Here is a 17,089-nt window from a genome sequence, read left to right on the forward strand (position 1 = left end):
ATACAGCCTTGTATGCGCAAATAACACAAAAAAAGCTAACAGAAACAGGAGGAAGGTACATATGATTTAAGATCACCAACCACCACAAACATTTTTTGAGAATGTGGGAATAAAATCCATTTTCCGTAAACTGGAAAAAGTCACATGCCACTTTTGTTCTGTTGTCCAGACATCACAGCTTTATTCTTGGCCTGGTTTTTTGCATTTTAAAGACCTGAATTAAAATAACATTTCACAGCTGTGGCACTGTCTTGACAGTGCAAATATATTTTAACAAAATCTGTTCTGTCATATGTATGTAGAGCTCAACCTTGAAGATGTGGCAAAGGATATTTGTTGTGACAAGACTGATTTCTTCGTCTCAGGCCATTTCCATAATTGAAAGAGTGAGCTTCCTTGGCTCAGAGAAAAATGCAGATGGTTTTGGCCAAGCAAGAGCCACATCGATCCCAGAACAACATCAACATTGCAGACCTCGGTTAAAAATAAAATCAGAGTCAGTTTGAAGGCACTGTAACACTCATCCTTTATGAAACCGTGAGAACAGATTAACTGTGTGACAATGAGTTTGTGTTAATCTAAATAAATGCAAATTTGTTTGGTAATGCCCTATAAGTGCTTGAAGCTAATTACAAAAACACACTGCCTGCAACTGTCAGTTAACTCTGTGTCTTCTTCTTACTGTAGGCTTGTGTGCAAAGTTGTTCTCTTTTTATTTTCAGCCATGCCAACAGCAAAATCAACAACAGTCTTGTTGACCACCACTTCAATGCAGACTGAAATACTTACTTACTTACTTGTGATAAGACAACTTGAGATACACAAGAAAGAGGGGAAGAATGGGGGCACAACATGCAGCAAAGGGCTGCAGGCTGGAATTTAACCTGTGCTGCTGCTGAGGACTTATAACCTCTGTGCATGGGGCGCACACCCTACCAACAGAGCCACCAGCGTGCCCCACTGGTGAAATAAACAACTATTGGATGGAGATGGATTGCCATAAAATTTGCTATGGATATCCATAGTGCCCAGATGATGAATCCATAATGAGACTGCTTATTCCCTGACTTTACTCTAGTGCCACCTGCAGGTCAAATTTCCATTTATCCTGTGAAATTCCTCAACATCTACTTGATGGATGGGCACCAAGTTTTGTAACATTTTTGTTCATGGATAACAGACAATAAAGCCTACTGACTTTGGTGATCCTCTGACCTTTCCTCAAGTGATCACCATAAGATCTGGTACAGGCATTGATGTCTCCCTAAAGATATAGGTGATATATATTATATATTATAGATATTTATAGGTGATGCCCTGATTTCTCTTCAAGCACCATAGACTGTATAACAACTGGTGGATGGACCTTCTATGACATCACCCATAGGTTTCTGAAGCTTTGAGTGTGGTGGCTCTATCTGTTGTCATTTTGGCAGTGCCTGCCTCTGCTAACTCCTGTGTAATCCAAAAATGAAAAGAGTCCAGTGTATGAGTGGACCAGAGGCTGCCAGCAGCTAGCCACCTGTGACACACTTGTCACTTAGCAGACATGCCCTTAATACTAGTGAGTTATATAAACCCCTGCCCCCGCATACAGGTGTCATTAACAGAAAAATTAGCAATAGAAACCAAAACTATTTTTGTACCAGGCTGTAAACTTAATTCTGCTGTTAAGTTGGAATTTTTAATATGGGAGTCTTTAGAGATTGACTTGTTTTTGGAGCCAGCCCCAAGTGGCCATTCGAGGAACTACAGTTTTTGGCACCTCTGTGTTGGCTTCATTTTTCAGCCCCCGAGGTGTCAACTTGGCCACTAACAGCTCTTTTAGGCCAACTTGAATCAAAACTAATAAAATTCCCATTAGTCTCAGCTGTATTTTGGCTTTGTTGTTCATCACCAGATGTCAGAATTCTAACACACTAAATTATGATTGTGAGCATAGTCAACATTATACTTAAGTTTATAAAAGAGCATGTTAGCCTTTTCATTTTGAGCATGTTAGCATGCTGCTGTTAGCATTTAGCTCAAAGGCAAAGAAGAGCTGCTAGCATGGCTGTGTAGACTCTTGTCTTATTTAAGTTAGTATAGGTTATATCTAGATCAGCTTTTATTAACATGCCACTTTTTACACTTTTGCAAATCTACCTTTACCTTTTCTTATGATCATTTTATGGCATGACAGGGTAGACTATAGCCTGTAATACCCTAATTATGCTTAGATTGGACTCCTCATTTTCTCACTGTGACTCATTGCTAATAATATTGGTTGCTATGGCAATGAGCATCTTCAAACACTTCAGTGAGGCTGAAAAAGTGAAGATAAACTGAGTGGGAGGTGGACTTTTACACACTTCTGGTGATGAAGAGCACAGCTGTGCTTACCTTCACTTCCGGGTTGGGACATATCATCCGTCCATCAACATCACTCCTCCTCTCGCGCGCGGCACCAGCATCATCCACAGTCAGCTATGTGTCACACGCGCGCAACTCGAGCTGTTTTCAAACAACATGGAGTCACGTCGGGATGAAACACGCTGAAAGAAGAAGAAGAAAGCACTAAAAAGATGGACGAAGACTTTATTCCTGAGCCGGAGCGTCTGCTGGCATTAGTGACGAAACTCAAGGAGGTGTTTGACGTGTGTGACGACGACTCAGACGGTTTTATCCGACCTGAACACTTGGTGCAGCTAGGCTCTCAGTTTGGACATACAGAACAGGTGAGAACATGTGTCTTAACCTTCAGACACTGTTCATATTTGCATTTTCCGTAGCACGTTTTTCTTAAACTAGCCCAAACGCCGTTGAAGTGAAGTATAGTGTTATAGTCTGATAGTCTTTGCCACATGAACTCATTATTTTCTGAAACTTAATAGACACTGTCTCTTGCCTCTTGCAAAGATATAATTAAGGGATTTCACGTCGCTCTGTGATGAAAAAGCTTGCACGAAGTTCCACTTTTACTTTTTGACACATGAGAGTTTAATTGGGGAAAGAGCTCATTTGAACCTGCAGGGTGTTACTGTTGTAGAAGATGTTCCTAATTTGATTTTTCCAGGTTGGAGCCAAAGCAGAGAGAAATGTTCCTTAGCAATGCAGGGGCAACAATGGGAGTGTATGAGTCTAGCAGAACACCTTTACCTCTCTGACCTGAAAGCTCAGAGTGTGGTATAAGATTTAAGTTTTTAAGTTTTACTGGAGCAGGAAATATAAATGTGATGTTCACTGGGAACACTGTCTGCCAGGAGGATATATGCTATTATTTTTTAACATTTTTTTCTACATTATGAAAGCAAATACAGAATATTATACAATGAAGTTTCTAAACTTTAGGTCAACCATTATTACTTTGATTTGGCAAAACCCGATAGGCTACAGTAATAAAAGGAGATGAAGCTGACATATAAATCAGAGGAGCAATACTAATCACATTTAAATGTAGAATCTGTAAATGTAGAATCAGAGCTGTTTGGAAATGCCCAGAAAGGTAGTTGATAAAGCGCTCTGAGCACAGCAGAATGATGACAAAATAAGGAAATAAAGAAAAGTTTCTGCACATACATGCCCCACATGCTTTTAATGGATCATCAGTGATGACTGAAAGGAATTACATTTATATGAGTCTACATTGCTGTTTAAGGAAAATGTTGTATACCCAAAAAAGCGAACAAACAGACAAATAAAAAACAGCTCTTGGCTGATACATCATCAGATTTTTTTGAAAAAAAACCCCCCAAACTATATCAAAATCCATTGCTATATAAAGATTACATCCCTAACATTTTGCATCTGTGTCTAAGCTTAAACTGGTGACTAGGGTAGCAAATGTTTGAGATTTTCACATTATCACAGTATACGATATTACAAAAATGTTGTTATTATTATTATTATTGTTATTATTATTATTATTATTATTATTATTATTATTATTATTATTATTATCATTATTATTATCAGTTACAATGATCCTTAAAGGAATGAAAACACAAGGGTGTTTTTGGTTGAACAAATACTTTATTATAATTTCACGAAATATTATTTCCTGAAAAGATATGAAACCTGAAATTATTTTAATCGAAGAAGACCTGTGTGTTAAAAATCTTCCTTTTGAAAATAAAAAAAAAATAAGAAAGTTGTCCATCTCCTGTTTTAATGAAAGAAATGATGAAGAAAAAAGAGCAGGCCTTGAAAAACTAAAAAATTATTTAGAAACAAATAAATCAAACTGTAGAATTCAATATCATGGACAGGCAAATGTACATGGACGGTACAGTATGATAACTATAAATTGTGTATCGGCCGCAACCGTTCTGGTGACCTGTTAAAAGTGGAAGTGTACTATGTCTCTCACCCAGTCTGTGCTCAGACAGCTACAACCGCTTGCAACCCTGAACAGGATTAGCTGCTAAGAAAATGCTTAATGAGTGTATTTCGGGCGAAAAAGGAAGTCCATAGAGGGTTTATTGATTGCTAAATCCTGTATATTTTGCCTCCCTCAAAGCTCTACTTGAAAATGTTCCTTGGAAATGACCACGGCAGACTGTCCTCTATCTCAGCTTTCTCTCAGGTCTGAGACCAAGCTGCAGTTGTATTGGACCTTGCTATTCATTAGACTACAGTGTGTATGTCATTATTGGGCGATGTAAGTTAAAAAACTCAAATCATTCTCCACTTAAGTTTTTTCATTAAGCCTTCATCAGGATGATGTTTCAACTGATTGAGAATATTTTGTTTTTGAAGCGTACTAAGTTGGAACCTGTTTGACTCAAAGAGCTCAGTCGGCGATGAACAAGGGACATTGTTGGCTGTATTTTAGATGTTTTTCATCAGTGCGTGCCACAGTGGACGTTGTGCCTCCGTGTGTCTCGCTGCATGTCAGAGTAATTGAACACTGTTGTTGATTGGTTCCCCAGTGTTGTGTTGCTCGTCAGCAGGAACATTGTGGAGGCACTGATTAGCTCCTGGGGGAAACTTTCCTCTGACCTGCAGGGAAATGGGTTGATAGGATGAAGTAGATGAATCTCAAGGACCTACACGCTAGTAGATCCTATACAGTATAATGCACTATATTTTTTTATTTATTTTGTTAGAATAAATAGGATTTTGTGATTCAAGTATGATGCTGAGACACTTATAGACAAAAATCCCAAAACAATATGTATATTATGATGATTATGTAACTCAGATAAGATTGTATACAGATAAACAAACATGCACATTATGCACATCAGTATTTTTAAGTGATGTACCGTGTTAAGAGGTTTCCTTAGTGCAGCTGCACGCGTCCTCTCATGTCATTGTCCTATATGAGCAAATCTCACCGGCTGCTTCGTGACAGCCTGACCTACTATTGTACAAAGTACAGTAGATGACACTCTCCCAGTTGTACAGTCACATCACGTGCAAACGTGCACACCCTCACATAATCCTACAGTCTTCTCCTCTGACCTCTTTTCTTTCTCCTTCACTTTGCCCTTCAAAATTGAGGACAAATCAGAAACAATAATTTAGGCCAGGGATACTAAACTTGTTTTGCTCAGGGGCCACTTTTGCAAAATGACTGGGGCCCTGTTAGCCAGTTAATAAACAAACATTAATAATGTTATTTATCAGATGAAATGAATGAACATTTAAAAGCCCAAGACTTTTCTTTATTTATTTATTTATTTTCAAATTAAATGACTTAGGAGATTAATTTATCAACTAAATGAGTTTAGGGCAAGGATTAACATTAGGTCTATATGGCAGACAAATCAGATTTTGCTGCATTTAATAACTGCATCTGCATTTTAGTTGTGCATGCTTCAGTTATATTTGAACCTTAAACATAGCTGGAACCTCTTCCATCATGAAATCACTTAAACATTGGAATGATTCATAAACATAAACCATAAACATAAACTGCTCCTACCAGACACTGAATGAATAGCATATTTAAGCTCTTTTAGTATGTGTAGGCAGATATGCAGCTTCCCAAGCAACAGCCAAGAGACATTATTGAACATTTACTAATTGGTATAAACAAACAAAAAATCAAAGTGTGAATCATTTTATTTTCATTCTGAATTAGAAAATGGTCAGCGGGCCACCCAGCACCCTATAAGGTGCCAGATTTAGCCATTGATCTATGCTGTCACCAGTTTTGAACAGGGCCAGCTGACTTAAACAGATCTGTTAAAATTGGATTTGGTCCAGATGGATCGATTTAAGTCCTCCAGTGACCTCAATTCAAAACAGCATAAAATGGTTTAATCTGCAGTACTGTGCTCAATTAAATAAACCTAATGTATAGATTCACAGTATTTCTTGGATTTCACATTTAGACTGTTGCTTAAGTACCAGAAGCATTGAAGCATCGTTGTTTCTTTAACCTGGAAAAACCCTGAAGTTTCAGCCACAAACTTCTGCTAAAATTAGTGCTGTTAAAATTGAAATGGCTGTGGGTAGCTTGCAAAGAGAATAATGCATTATTCAGCTGTGGTGCAGAGTGCTTAAAGGAAGCAGTCCTCTTCAGTGACGTAGATTTGGGAGGATCATGAGTCAGGGTGCACATACTGTGGCTACCTTCAGTATACAAATGTGTGATATTGCACATTAGATGTGTTAGATTCCTTGAGTAAGCCATCCCACTGTCCTTGGCCTTGGTTCAGGCTAAAGATTATGAACATTTTGTATTTCTAGGCTAGGCTATGGATGACGATGTCAGTCCATCTGTCTGTTGGTCTTTTTAGTGGCTCTGTGAAGAAAACAGCTACTGGCCAAACATTCATGTAAATTATTACATATTGTCATGTGTCCCAGGGGAGCATTTTTAAATAAAATTTGGTAACCTCATCCCCTTTCATTTTGAATCATTATTAAAACAAAATCACCACTTTTAAGAAAATATCAGTGTATTGTGTGTTAAGTGTATTGGGCCCTCACTGTCCATTTGGACATATGTGCACCACCGTTAGACCAAGACATCGATTTTGCTCATTTAATATCTCCAAATCTAACAGGCAGATTACTATAATTCTGCAGGGCATGAACTTCTTAGGTGATTAACCATCTTGATATTAATGAGTGTTCTACTTATTCCTCAGTTCTCCTAAGGCTCTAAGAATTAGAACCCATCAGTCAGCCGATATACTGGCCTGATATGGGCATATCACAGATATGTTGGCATATATTTATGATATTGACCAATATTAACTTTTTTACGAACATATAATGCAGAAAATTATTCTTGGGATGATTTAGATTTAGTAGAGTGGGGAATATTTATAAAGACAAGAGGAGTTTCCTGGCAGGTGTAAGTAATGAGAAGCAATGTTTCTTATTTGAGAACCTGCTCCTAATTTTAAAAACTGGTAGTCGTTAAATTTTTTCCCAGTTGGCGTCAGTCTCATAAATCCTCTATCCGTTGTGCTCTATTAAGAATATCAAAACCATGCTTACTGGTATGTTGTTTGTTCAAACAAACAGTTGGTGCCACATAATAAACAATGCAGACTCCAGAGGGGCTATAAACGTTTCCTGGTTTCCAAGATGATAAAGGCAGTAAACTATTGCCTTTTAGACATTTATTGTTATGGTTGTAATCCTACAGGGTTCAAATATTTTAACATCCCCTGTGACCTGTTTTTGAATAGCACAGCTTTGTAGATGCTTTAGGGGGAAATTCAAATATGTGTTTGCAAGATGTTTCTGGCGGCCTGTTTGAGAGAGATAAGCTGTTGTTAATATACAGCATGGTATGCATGGTGTAGCTCTGCATTTGAAAAAACATACAGTGTCAGTTGCATTCATAATGAAAACAGAGGATAGGTGCAGCATGGCAAAACATTCTGACTGTGAAAACAATGATATGCAATGCAGATAATGATATGAAACACTGTGCGGTGCTGTGCATATGAAGAGCATCGGTGCAGTGAGTGATGGACTGGTTTGTACTCATCAGTTACGTCTGTATCTGAGAAACCAACTGGTGTAATGTAACAGTGAAAGGCACAGACTTCACACACACACACACACACACAAGCACACATACAAATATATGTTGACGGGCTGAAGATCTTTTGAATAAGATGTTGTACCTGGGTTTTAGTATTGATAATAGCCATTTTTTCACAGTATACACGTTGAGTTGCTGTAGCAAACCAAGTACAGGTATAAGTAATTACATGAACGAAGGCTCTGTTCTGTTAAGCTTGTGGTACGCCTAAATGGCATGAAACCGACAAACTTACGCTTGTTTTCCCCTACAAACCCATTTTTTATGCTACAAATGTTTCTTTAATCAATGAAATGTATGTATGATTTTGTCTTAACATGAACAGTCATACAAAAATGTATAAAAATAACCAGTACATCATCACCAGCCAGCACATGTATATACTGTACAGCACTTTTCGTATCAATTGTGCCGTAAATTACTTTGCAATGACTCAGTTTTCACACCATGGATAAACTATTGCTCAGCTAACCCATACAGACAGGCAGACAGTCATGTTTTTTTAAGTGAACAGAGAGCAAAATAACCTCATCCATAATTAATGTGACTGTGCTTTAACAGAAATGTGTTTAGTGTGCTCTGATAGCCTTTGTGTTTTCTCCGTACTTTTCCACAGGTGAAGAACTTGGCCAAATGTCTGGACCCCGACACTCACGGGAGGATCAGTTTCAAAGACTTCTGCCGTGGTGTGCTCACCATGAAAGGTTAGAAACAGCTCAAACGTTGCTTCTCAGGGAACACATTTTCCGTGTGTGTTTGTGTGTTTATGTGTGAATGATTTACTGTTTCTTACGGTGTTTTGTTTGGATGTGTGTGGGCCCATTAGCAGTAGGTTATATCAGAAAGAAATCATGAAAGAGGAATCTAGTTGCAGTGTAAAGAATGAATAGTTTAAGGGTTGTACATGTTGTGTAGGTTTAGAGAACAAACTGTGAGAGTCTGTAACGCCCAGTGTGTTCCTCCCTGCTTTGGGAATAATTTAGCACTGGCTACATTTCCTTGGCTGTGAACTAAAAATACTACAATAATCAAAATGTACTTTTTGCTACACTACTGAGCGGAACATTTTCAGCAGCAGCATCATTCTTTATTGTTAAAATGTATTCTCCTGTTTGGCTGCTTTCATACAAAGTGGTTTAGCTGCAGAGTCTCTTTTGTGCTTCACAGCCAAACTGCATCAATGCCCAAGCGATTTGTGGCTTTATGCATGTTAGGAGGGTATTGAATCTGAACCAGGCCTCCACATTTTATACAAAATTGTACAATTGTACAATGAAAAAATGGTGTGAAGACAATTCAGCTTGATGGAGTGAAGGCAATAAGTGCCAAGGATGCCATTCAAACCTCCATTTGGCTCACATTGTATTGGGGTTAAGGCAGAATCTCAGTGATTCAAATATGTAAAAATCTGAGCACACAAAGCCAAAACTGTCTGCATGGCTGTATACCACCAGAGATAAGCAAGATGTCTTTGTTTGTTGGTCTGTCAGGTCCATTCACCTATTTGTAGGTGCTCCTGAAGATTAATGAATGTGAGTTAGTATTTCCAGTTTTGATATTCTTTTGGTGTTTCCTCTGTTGTTGTTGTTTTTTTCATTTATTGAGAACATTTAGTGAGAAAAAATTCTCAATAAACAGCACAAGTAGACAGAATATGGTGCAGGCCTAAGTTACAGATTATTGCGCCTTTTTAACCATAAATCTTCTTCAATCTCAAAAGGTAACATCAGAGGAAAAAAGCACAACACAAAACAAATAAAACATTTTTGGTGTTTTAAAACAGCAGTCAGGAGCAAGCAGGTAATGTTCTTCTAAATTACATTTAGCTGGTTAGCTTTAAGTACGGTGAAGACATACTGTATATTTTTGTACATGTGACTTGAGTGAAGCTCTAATGCTCCCCTACTTAACCAAGTGGAATAAAGTAACATTTATGCCAACTCATCATATTTCCTCTTTGGCAGTCCTGTTCTCTTTGTATTCTGCACAGACTGAGAGTCTCTGTAAAACCAGGTCAGCTTATGCACTACAGTGGACCCAGGCCAACCAGGACACAGGAGGGGTCAGAGCCTGGGTACCACTGAGTTCGAGTGGAATAAAATACGTTTCTAATTCTGCACTGTTGAATGGAGTTGATCTGGCATTAATAATACGATGTCCTTTGACACTCAAGTGCCAATTAATGATCTGTTTCCAAATGTGTGGCTTAGGGATGAACCCACACAGAATTATCACAACTGCAGCTGCCCTTGGCTTTACAGAGCTTCCAAAACTTTATTGTTGTAGTTAACTCTCGCTGCTCTCATAACATCAGTTTTGACCACAGCAGGCAGCTGTTTTCACTAAAAAAGCTCTGTAACCTGACTGTACACTACCTGGAGGTGTGCTAAGACACAAGATTAATGGGTTAGTGAAGTATGTCGAACCTAAAGCCAGAGTTGGCGCCAAAGGTGTCTCTTTTTTAACCTGGCTCTATCATAGTGGCGACTTAGGCTGCGCTACTAAATGGGTGCTGGGGAGGTTATGTTCAGAGTTTTGGATTAAATCAGCTGTAGAAAGCACCATTATTTTCCTGATGATGTTCTCTGTGAGGGATGAAAATTCCCTAACTGGGGAATACATTATATTTCCAAACTTGTTTATTCCTGTTTGCTTCTGGTCACATTAACACTTGAAAATTTTATATAGCATGTCATCCATAGACTAAAAAGAATGATAAAGCTACTACAGACTGCTTTAGAGGACGTTTTTGATCTTAAATTGCTGCAAAGTTCTTTTTACACTGTGGGTATTGCAGCTCAGAACACCGATTACAAAACTAATTCATCTATTTGTATTTATCAAAGAGAGTATTTAATCAATAAAAATAATTTAAATTTGATTTGGCTGAAAACTACAGTGATTTCCATGTATCCTTCATTTTAGGACAATGTCAGACATGTTTAAATGCGTCCAGTTTAAAGGGATAGTTCACCGAAAAATGAAAATTCAGTCATTATCTACTCACTTTCATGCTGATTTGAGGTCAGGTTTAGTTTTTTAGTTCACAAAACACTGCTGGAGTTTCACCGGGAGATTCTGCAACGCTGTTTTCATGTGGAACTCCAGCAGCGTGGATTGAAAAACTAAACCTGACCACCAGTCGGCATGAAGGTGAGTAGATAATGACTAAATTTCCATTTCTGGGTGAACTGTCCCTTTAAGAGCTCTACAGTGCGCATTTGTCACTTTAGCGATAAACAGGAGGCGTTCAGAGTGTATTGAATGGTAGAATAAATATATTAACTATTAAAATTTATTCTACCCTTTCACTGTAATATTTTTATATAAAACCTTCTCTTCCTCAGAATTAGGTGATACATGCTTGGTCCATTTTGTGTGGAACTGTGGAGCTGGTGAACATACAGCATTTAGCAGCTGAAGAGCCAAAAATTCCCCCCAGGAGCTGATAAAGACAAAAATCAGACCTAAAAGAGTGAATACTGAATGCATGAATGTGTTTGCAAAGAAGCCAGAAATACCACTTGAAACGAGTGATAATATTACTCTGAATATGTAAATAAGCAACTGCAAACAAGTTCACCATATCAACTTAAAAGGTGACGGTACGTCAATGTTGTGTTCACAGCTCGTTCTCTCTGCCCTCAAATGGCCAAAAAAGTCATTACAGGTTTAAGGGAAAGTTTTCATTCCACGCATCATGATTTTGCATTTTGCTGGAGAAAGTCTGGCATCTTTGGCCTCATGTCAACTCTGTTCACCCTCCCCTCAGCACGACTTCACAACAGTTTTTCTGTGTTCCTCCCAATGGATTTGGGTTCTTTAATAATGGAGTGATTTCAGAAATTACACCACTTATCTGCTCTCTACTGCAAGTTTTTTTTTCACAGAGAGAGTTTGCGCTTTTGTCCTCATATTGACCCACTGTTTTTGAAGTTGTTTGGGAGTATCAGAGAAGCTACTTCTCTACTTCTCTAAACCACACAGGAGAGTCTGGAAGTTGAGGCTTTTGTAATGTTTGCAGAATATAGTCATGCTAAAAAAAACAATGCTGATTTGTAATTCCAGTAGCTCGTACCAGCCGTTATCAGTACAGTGTTCTTTTAACATGTGAACATGCACATAATGTATGCATGCAACTGTAACAAGTATAATGTCTATAATTTTCTTTAGGAGAAAACTGTAAGCCTTACTGTATAATGTTGACAAACAATTTGATAACTTTGGTGGTGGTGAGTGTGACATTTTTCACTTTCTTCCCTTTTAAATTTCTGCTTTGAAAGTAAATTAAAGATATTCAGTCATTTCACACCACAATAACAAGTGTGCAAGTGTATTATCACCCTCCAAAAAAAGAGCAAACAATGTATCAACATGTATGCTGTGTATTTAGCAGCACATGCAGTTTCTGCATCTCGGATAGGAAATGGTTGCTCTGCAGAATCTCCACCAGACTGAGATGATTCATTTTTGCTTTCTGCTTTGCAGGTTATATCAGGATCCTTAAGCAGAAAAGTGGGCCACGGTTCATCACAGGACCGTATGAGATGACGAAGAGTTTCTGTTGGGTATGTTTTTAAAGTGTGTGGACATGTGTCCTTTAAGTGTCCACAGAAATATATCACACCAGCCAGTGTTTTTGACACTCATATAATCTCCTACTATCCTGAACTAAGACAATAGTTTGGATTGACTTTACATGTTAATGCCAGTGGTGGATATATCTAGTTTAATATCAGCACTGCAGCACATGAAGTGAGCAGCAGATTAACTGTGGTACAGCCAGAAAGTATTTGACAGTATCCCTGTGATGCCCGCTGTATTAGTCTTACAGTCCAGTTTTGCTCATGTGAGCGGTTGTTGAAGGGACGTCCACACATGTCTGTCAATGGGCTGGGAAATACAACCGAAAAAAAAAAAAAAATAAAAGGATTCATTGCAGTCAATATAAATCATTATTGATAATTTTAAATTATCATAATTAATTACCTATTTTTAATAAAGACCAGGAGAAAAAATGAAAATTAATTTAACCATTTTCTTCTGAATTTGACTGTCTTACTTTATTTATCAAGCAACACAGGTAATAGACTTGACAGACTTAACCCTGGCCCTCCACCCTCTGCCATACTGATGAGCTGACCTGTCCTTAGTTAGAAACCTTTTTTTTTTCTCACCGTCTGCAGTCATTTTCTCACACCAAGCTATTTTCGTTTCTTTCTCACATGTTGATGGTGCAGCTGAAGAACACACTTAAATGATTGGCTGTTGGTGTGTGTGTTGGTGTGGTATGCTCCATTATCAACGGATATGTTTCTGGACCAGGGCATATATGTTATGTGCTTTCATGGTGGTTTGCTTCTAAGTGAAACTATTGAGCATTTTATTGAACAATTGTCTTATTACTATCGATGAAGTGCCTGATACATATCACTATTGTTGTATTGCCGAGGCCTAACAGGCCCAGGTAGATCTTATGTGAAGTAAACTATAGTTTTCACTCAATAGAAGAAAATGTGCTATTAAAATGTTCAGCTTCAGTATGTCATATCAGTTACTGTGCCTTGTTGGCAGTTTGATAACTTTTACAAAAATACATAAACAGCCATGTTTAGAGTTACAATGACAATAGCAACAATGCTGTAGTAAATTCAACGTAGGTGTAGCTTGTACTTCCCTACTTTGTCCACTTGGTGGTAGTGTTCAGCCACAGATGTGCAAATATGCACCAGAAACACAGCAGACGTACAGCATCCTTCCTTATTTGTATGTTAGCAGTACAAACATCCCTGATGATCTGTTGGATTGGGTATATTATTTATAACCTGCTGGTGCTTTTTGTGCCTCTGAATTCATTATTTAGACTTTTAAGAGCCCTTGGTTAAAGGATAAAATAAATAAATATAGTGATTTCCTAATTTTATTGTTTAATGTAAGAGTTTCACAAAATTACATTGATTTTCCAATTTAGGTTGTTCAGATGGAAAGTTTTTTATAGATGTTGTAATTTGGTCTTATTGCCACACAGAATTGCCTCGTGTGTTTCGTTCAACTCTGACGTCCGGGTACGCTGATGTAATTGGCTCGTTACATCACAGTCTGAGAGGAAAGATCCCTGGGTGTTACATGTCACATATTTCATGAAGTCCTCTAGATATCTCTTGGGAAATTTGAAACTTTGTGCAGTACCGCTCCCTTCAGCATTAATAACATGGGTACTTTGCATAGCAACTAAGTCAAATAAACATCAGCTCAACTTCATGGTTGAGAAGTAGCTGTTGCAGAGTATCCTGTGCAACATTGACATTCTACCTTTACATTTGCTTTTTAACTCGACTCCACTGGTTTAGGGAAGTCAAGATTCCTCTCACTGACGCTGGTTCAGTATAACATTTCATTATACCAAAGGAGAAGTGCTCTTAAAATATTCACACGTGGTGAAATGCAATACGGCCGCTACCTGCTGCGTCTTTGATGGGCAAAACCAAACACTTCTCTTTTCTAGAAATGCTGTCTCATTTGTTTACTTCCCTGTTAAACGTGAGTTATAAATGATTTTCTGGTAGCAGTCATACCATCTTATACTCCAGAAGAAGAGGCGTCTGCTTTTATCCAAGATTACTGTTGCAGGTAGGTGTGATATTCAGTTGCAAGTATGGGTTTAGTTATCTGTTTGAATAAAAATGCATTGTGTTCTAACCTTGGAAATGTCTAGCCATGGCAGGAATGGAAAAAATAAAAATCAGCCAGACTGAAAATATGAATGTTGCTGTACTATTGCACTGTAGAGACATACTGAAGATGAATGATGCAATATCTTTCTCGCCACAACTGCCTTCAGCTGTTAAAAAGACATTTTAAATGAAAAACTACTTATTAAAACAAATAATCTTTTGTTATGACTTTCCATTGACTGACAATACATTAGGATGATATGACAATAAATTCCACGTAGAGACACACAATACTGGATTTTTGCTGCTCTGCTGATATTTTCCAACTCAACTTGGCTGATTGCTGATGCAGATACCAATACACACGCACATCTAACTGCAGAGAGCATCAGGTACTTAAATTCTGTAGTGGAATTAACATTGTATTATGCCTGCTGTTATTGTGGTAGTCCACTGGCAGATAAAATACATTCTAAATAAATACAATATAAAATGGTCACATTCAAGGGGCAAAATAAGGAAACATTTGCTGTGTTTGTTTTGTTTTTTGTTTTGTTTTTTTGCTGTTGCCTGTTTCTCTTTGTTTTCAGTGAGAGAAGTGAGAGAAAAAATTCTTAGGTAATGGGCTCACTACAAAACATGCAAACACAACATAAAAATACACACACATACATATATGTATATATAGGATGCTGTCGCATGCACTGAGGATAAGGTTCAAGATGTCGAAAATGGAAAAGATTAGATAGCTAAGTTAATCTTGTATATATAGCACATAGATACTTTTGATACACTTGACCCTGTTTACTCTAAGTGCTGTTTGAAGTGATGTTAGTGCTGCTGTTGGTGTGAGAAAACTTGGCTGGTCTGTATACATAATTGATCTGTTGTGAGATCAAGTTTATCCTGCTGAGCAGCAGCATAGAAGGTCATTTACAGACACTGTTACAGTAAATGTGGTGAAGAGCTCTTCTGTTGCAATAGAACTACTGCGTTCCGCGTAAAGGGTCTCTTCTTTTCACCTTGTTTTTATGTTTTATTTAATGTTTCCCTCAAGTGAAATACTCTTAAGATCTTCACTGCTGCATGAGAGAAAGCAACCACTGCATTTAGAGCAGTCGATGATACAGTGTTCATTTCCAGTACAGACGCACAGAGTGTAATCTGCAGGTTCTTCCCCTGTTCCATCTATCAATCTTGGTCTCTGCAGAGCTTATCTCATTTTCCTGCAGTAAGTAGTTTTCCTCTTGTGGTGGATTGAGATAATGTGAAACTAATAACGGCTATTTAACCTCCTCACTGATGGCAACTACTTTATTAACATCTCCTCAGTCTGCTGGAGATCTTTTGTAAATGTCTCCTTATCTCATTTTCACATTAGAGAGGCTTCTGTGTTGCATATTTCTTAAAATTATATTTATGATCCATGGCGGCTCAGTTATTTGAGTCCTGAGGTGTCCAATTGTGTGAAAAATGTTCCAGAGTAAAGTTGTGTTGCCATAGCAGGGAGAGAGAGGAATGCCCAGAGCTCTCCGGGGTAGCTCTGCAGAGGTACATGTGTGTCTGTGTGTGTGTGTGTGTGTGTCTGTGTGTGTGTGTCTGTGTGTGTGTGTGAAAGAAGAGAGAGATGAAAGGTGAGAAGTGTCTCATTATTGCGTGGAGACATTGTAGGAGAGGATTTATTAGCTTGCTCTCTTCTGCTGCTTGGACACACACACACACACACACACAAACACACACCCACACACACACACACACACACACACACACACACAAACACACACACACACACACACACAAATATGAGGAAGTACAGGGGAAAGACTCAGCACGGCCAAAGCAGGTGCTGAAATGAATTTTGGCATGGAGCGAAGACAGATTAAACTGGTGCAGTAAGCAGCTGCATACATTGTGTGTCTGAGTGCACCGCTTATGTATGTGGGAATGTCGTGGCCCAGATGCTCATCTCCAAAATAAAAAACAGCCATTGGAGGACAGCAGAAACATAAACACACAATATGTAAGTTCTGCTGATCTCACATTCAAACAATTACAAAAGACATACTTTGATGATGTGAAGTAGCAGGGGATTATGGGAGTTGTTATCCTCGTCATTAAAGAACCATGTCTCAGGCAGAATGAGGTAATATTGGACTTTTATTTACATTATGTTTAGTCACGTTCGTGGACTACCTTCTTTACTTTCTGATGTATCTGATATATCCCATATTTTCCACAAAGGTTATAGCAACTAGTGGCTAGTAGGAAACACTACCTACATAACCTGAATGTTACTTTGTTGGAAACAATGTAAGCGTACATTCATACAGTATGTGACATGTCTAGTGTTTTTAGACATTTTGAGGCAAAAATGTTACATATTATAGCTTTAAATCAAGTCAGACATCCTGAATGACAGTTA

At 38.1% G+C, this 17,089-nt stretch overlaps 1 protein-coding gene across 2 annotated transcripts in view; it reads left to right on the plus strand.

Moving 5' to 3' along the window:
- Positions 1 to 2,472: 2,472 nt before the first annotated feature.
- Positions 2,473 to 17,089, plus strand: part of rab11fip4b (RAB11 family interacting protein 4 (class II) b) — a 78,814-nt gene continuing 64,197 nt past the window's right edge. Inside the window, exons 1-3 of one of the 2 annotated variants that reach the window (XM_084715586.1) lie at positions 2,473 to 2,717; positions 8,610 to 8,697; positions 12,482 to 12,561. In XM_084715586.1, the coding sequence (XP_084571712.1) occupies positions 2,565 to 2,717; positions 8,610 to 8,697; positions 12,482 to 12,561 (321 nt within the window). In that variant the 5' untranslated portion in view covers positions 2,473 to 2,564. The remainder of the gene's footprint in view (positions 2,718 to 8,609; positions 8,698 to 12,481; positions 12,562 to 17,089) is intronic. The other variant, XM_084715587.1, reaches the window with a different exon arrangement.

Source organism: Lutjanus erythropterus, chromosome 3, assembly GCF_056507025.1.
Source record: "Lutjanus erythropterus isolate fLutEry1 chromosome 3, fLutEry1.hap2, whole genome shotgun sequence".
Taxonomy (NCBI): domain Eukaryota; kingdom Metazoa; phylum Chordata; class Actinopteri; order Lutjaniformes; family Lutjanidae; genus Lutjanus; species Lutjanus erythropterus.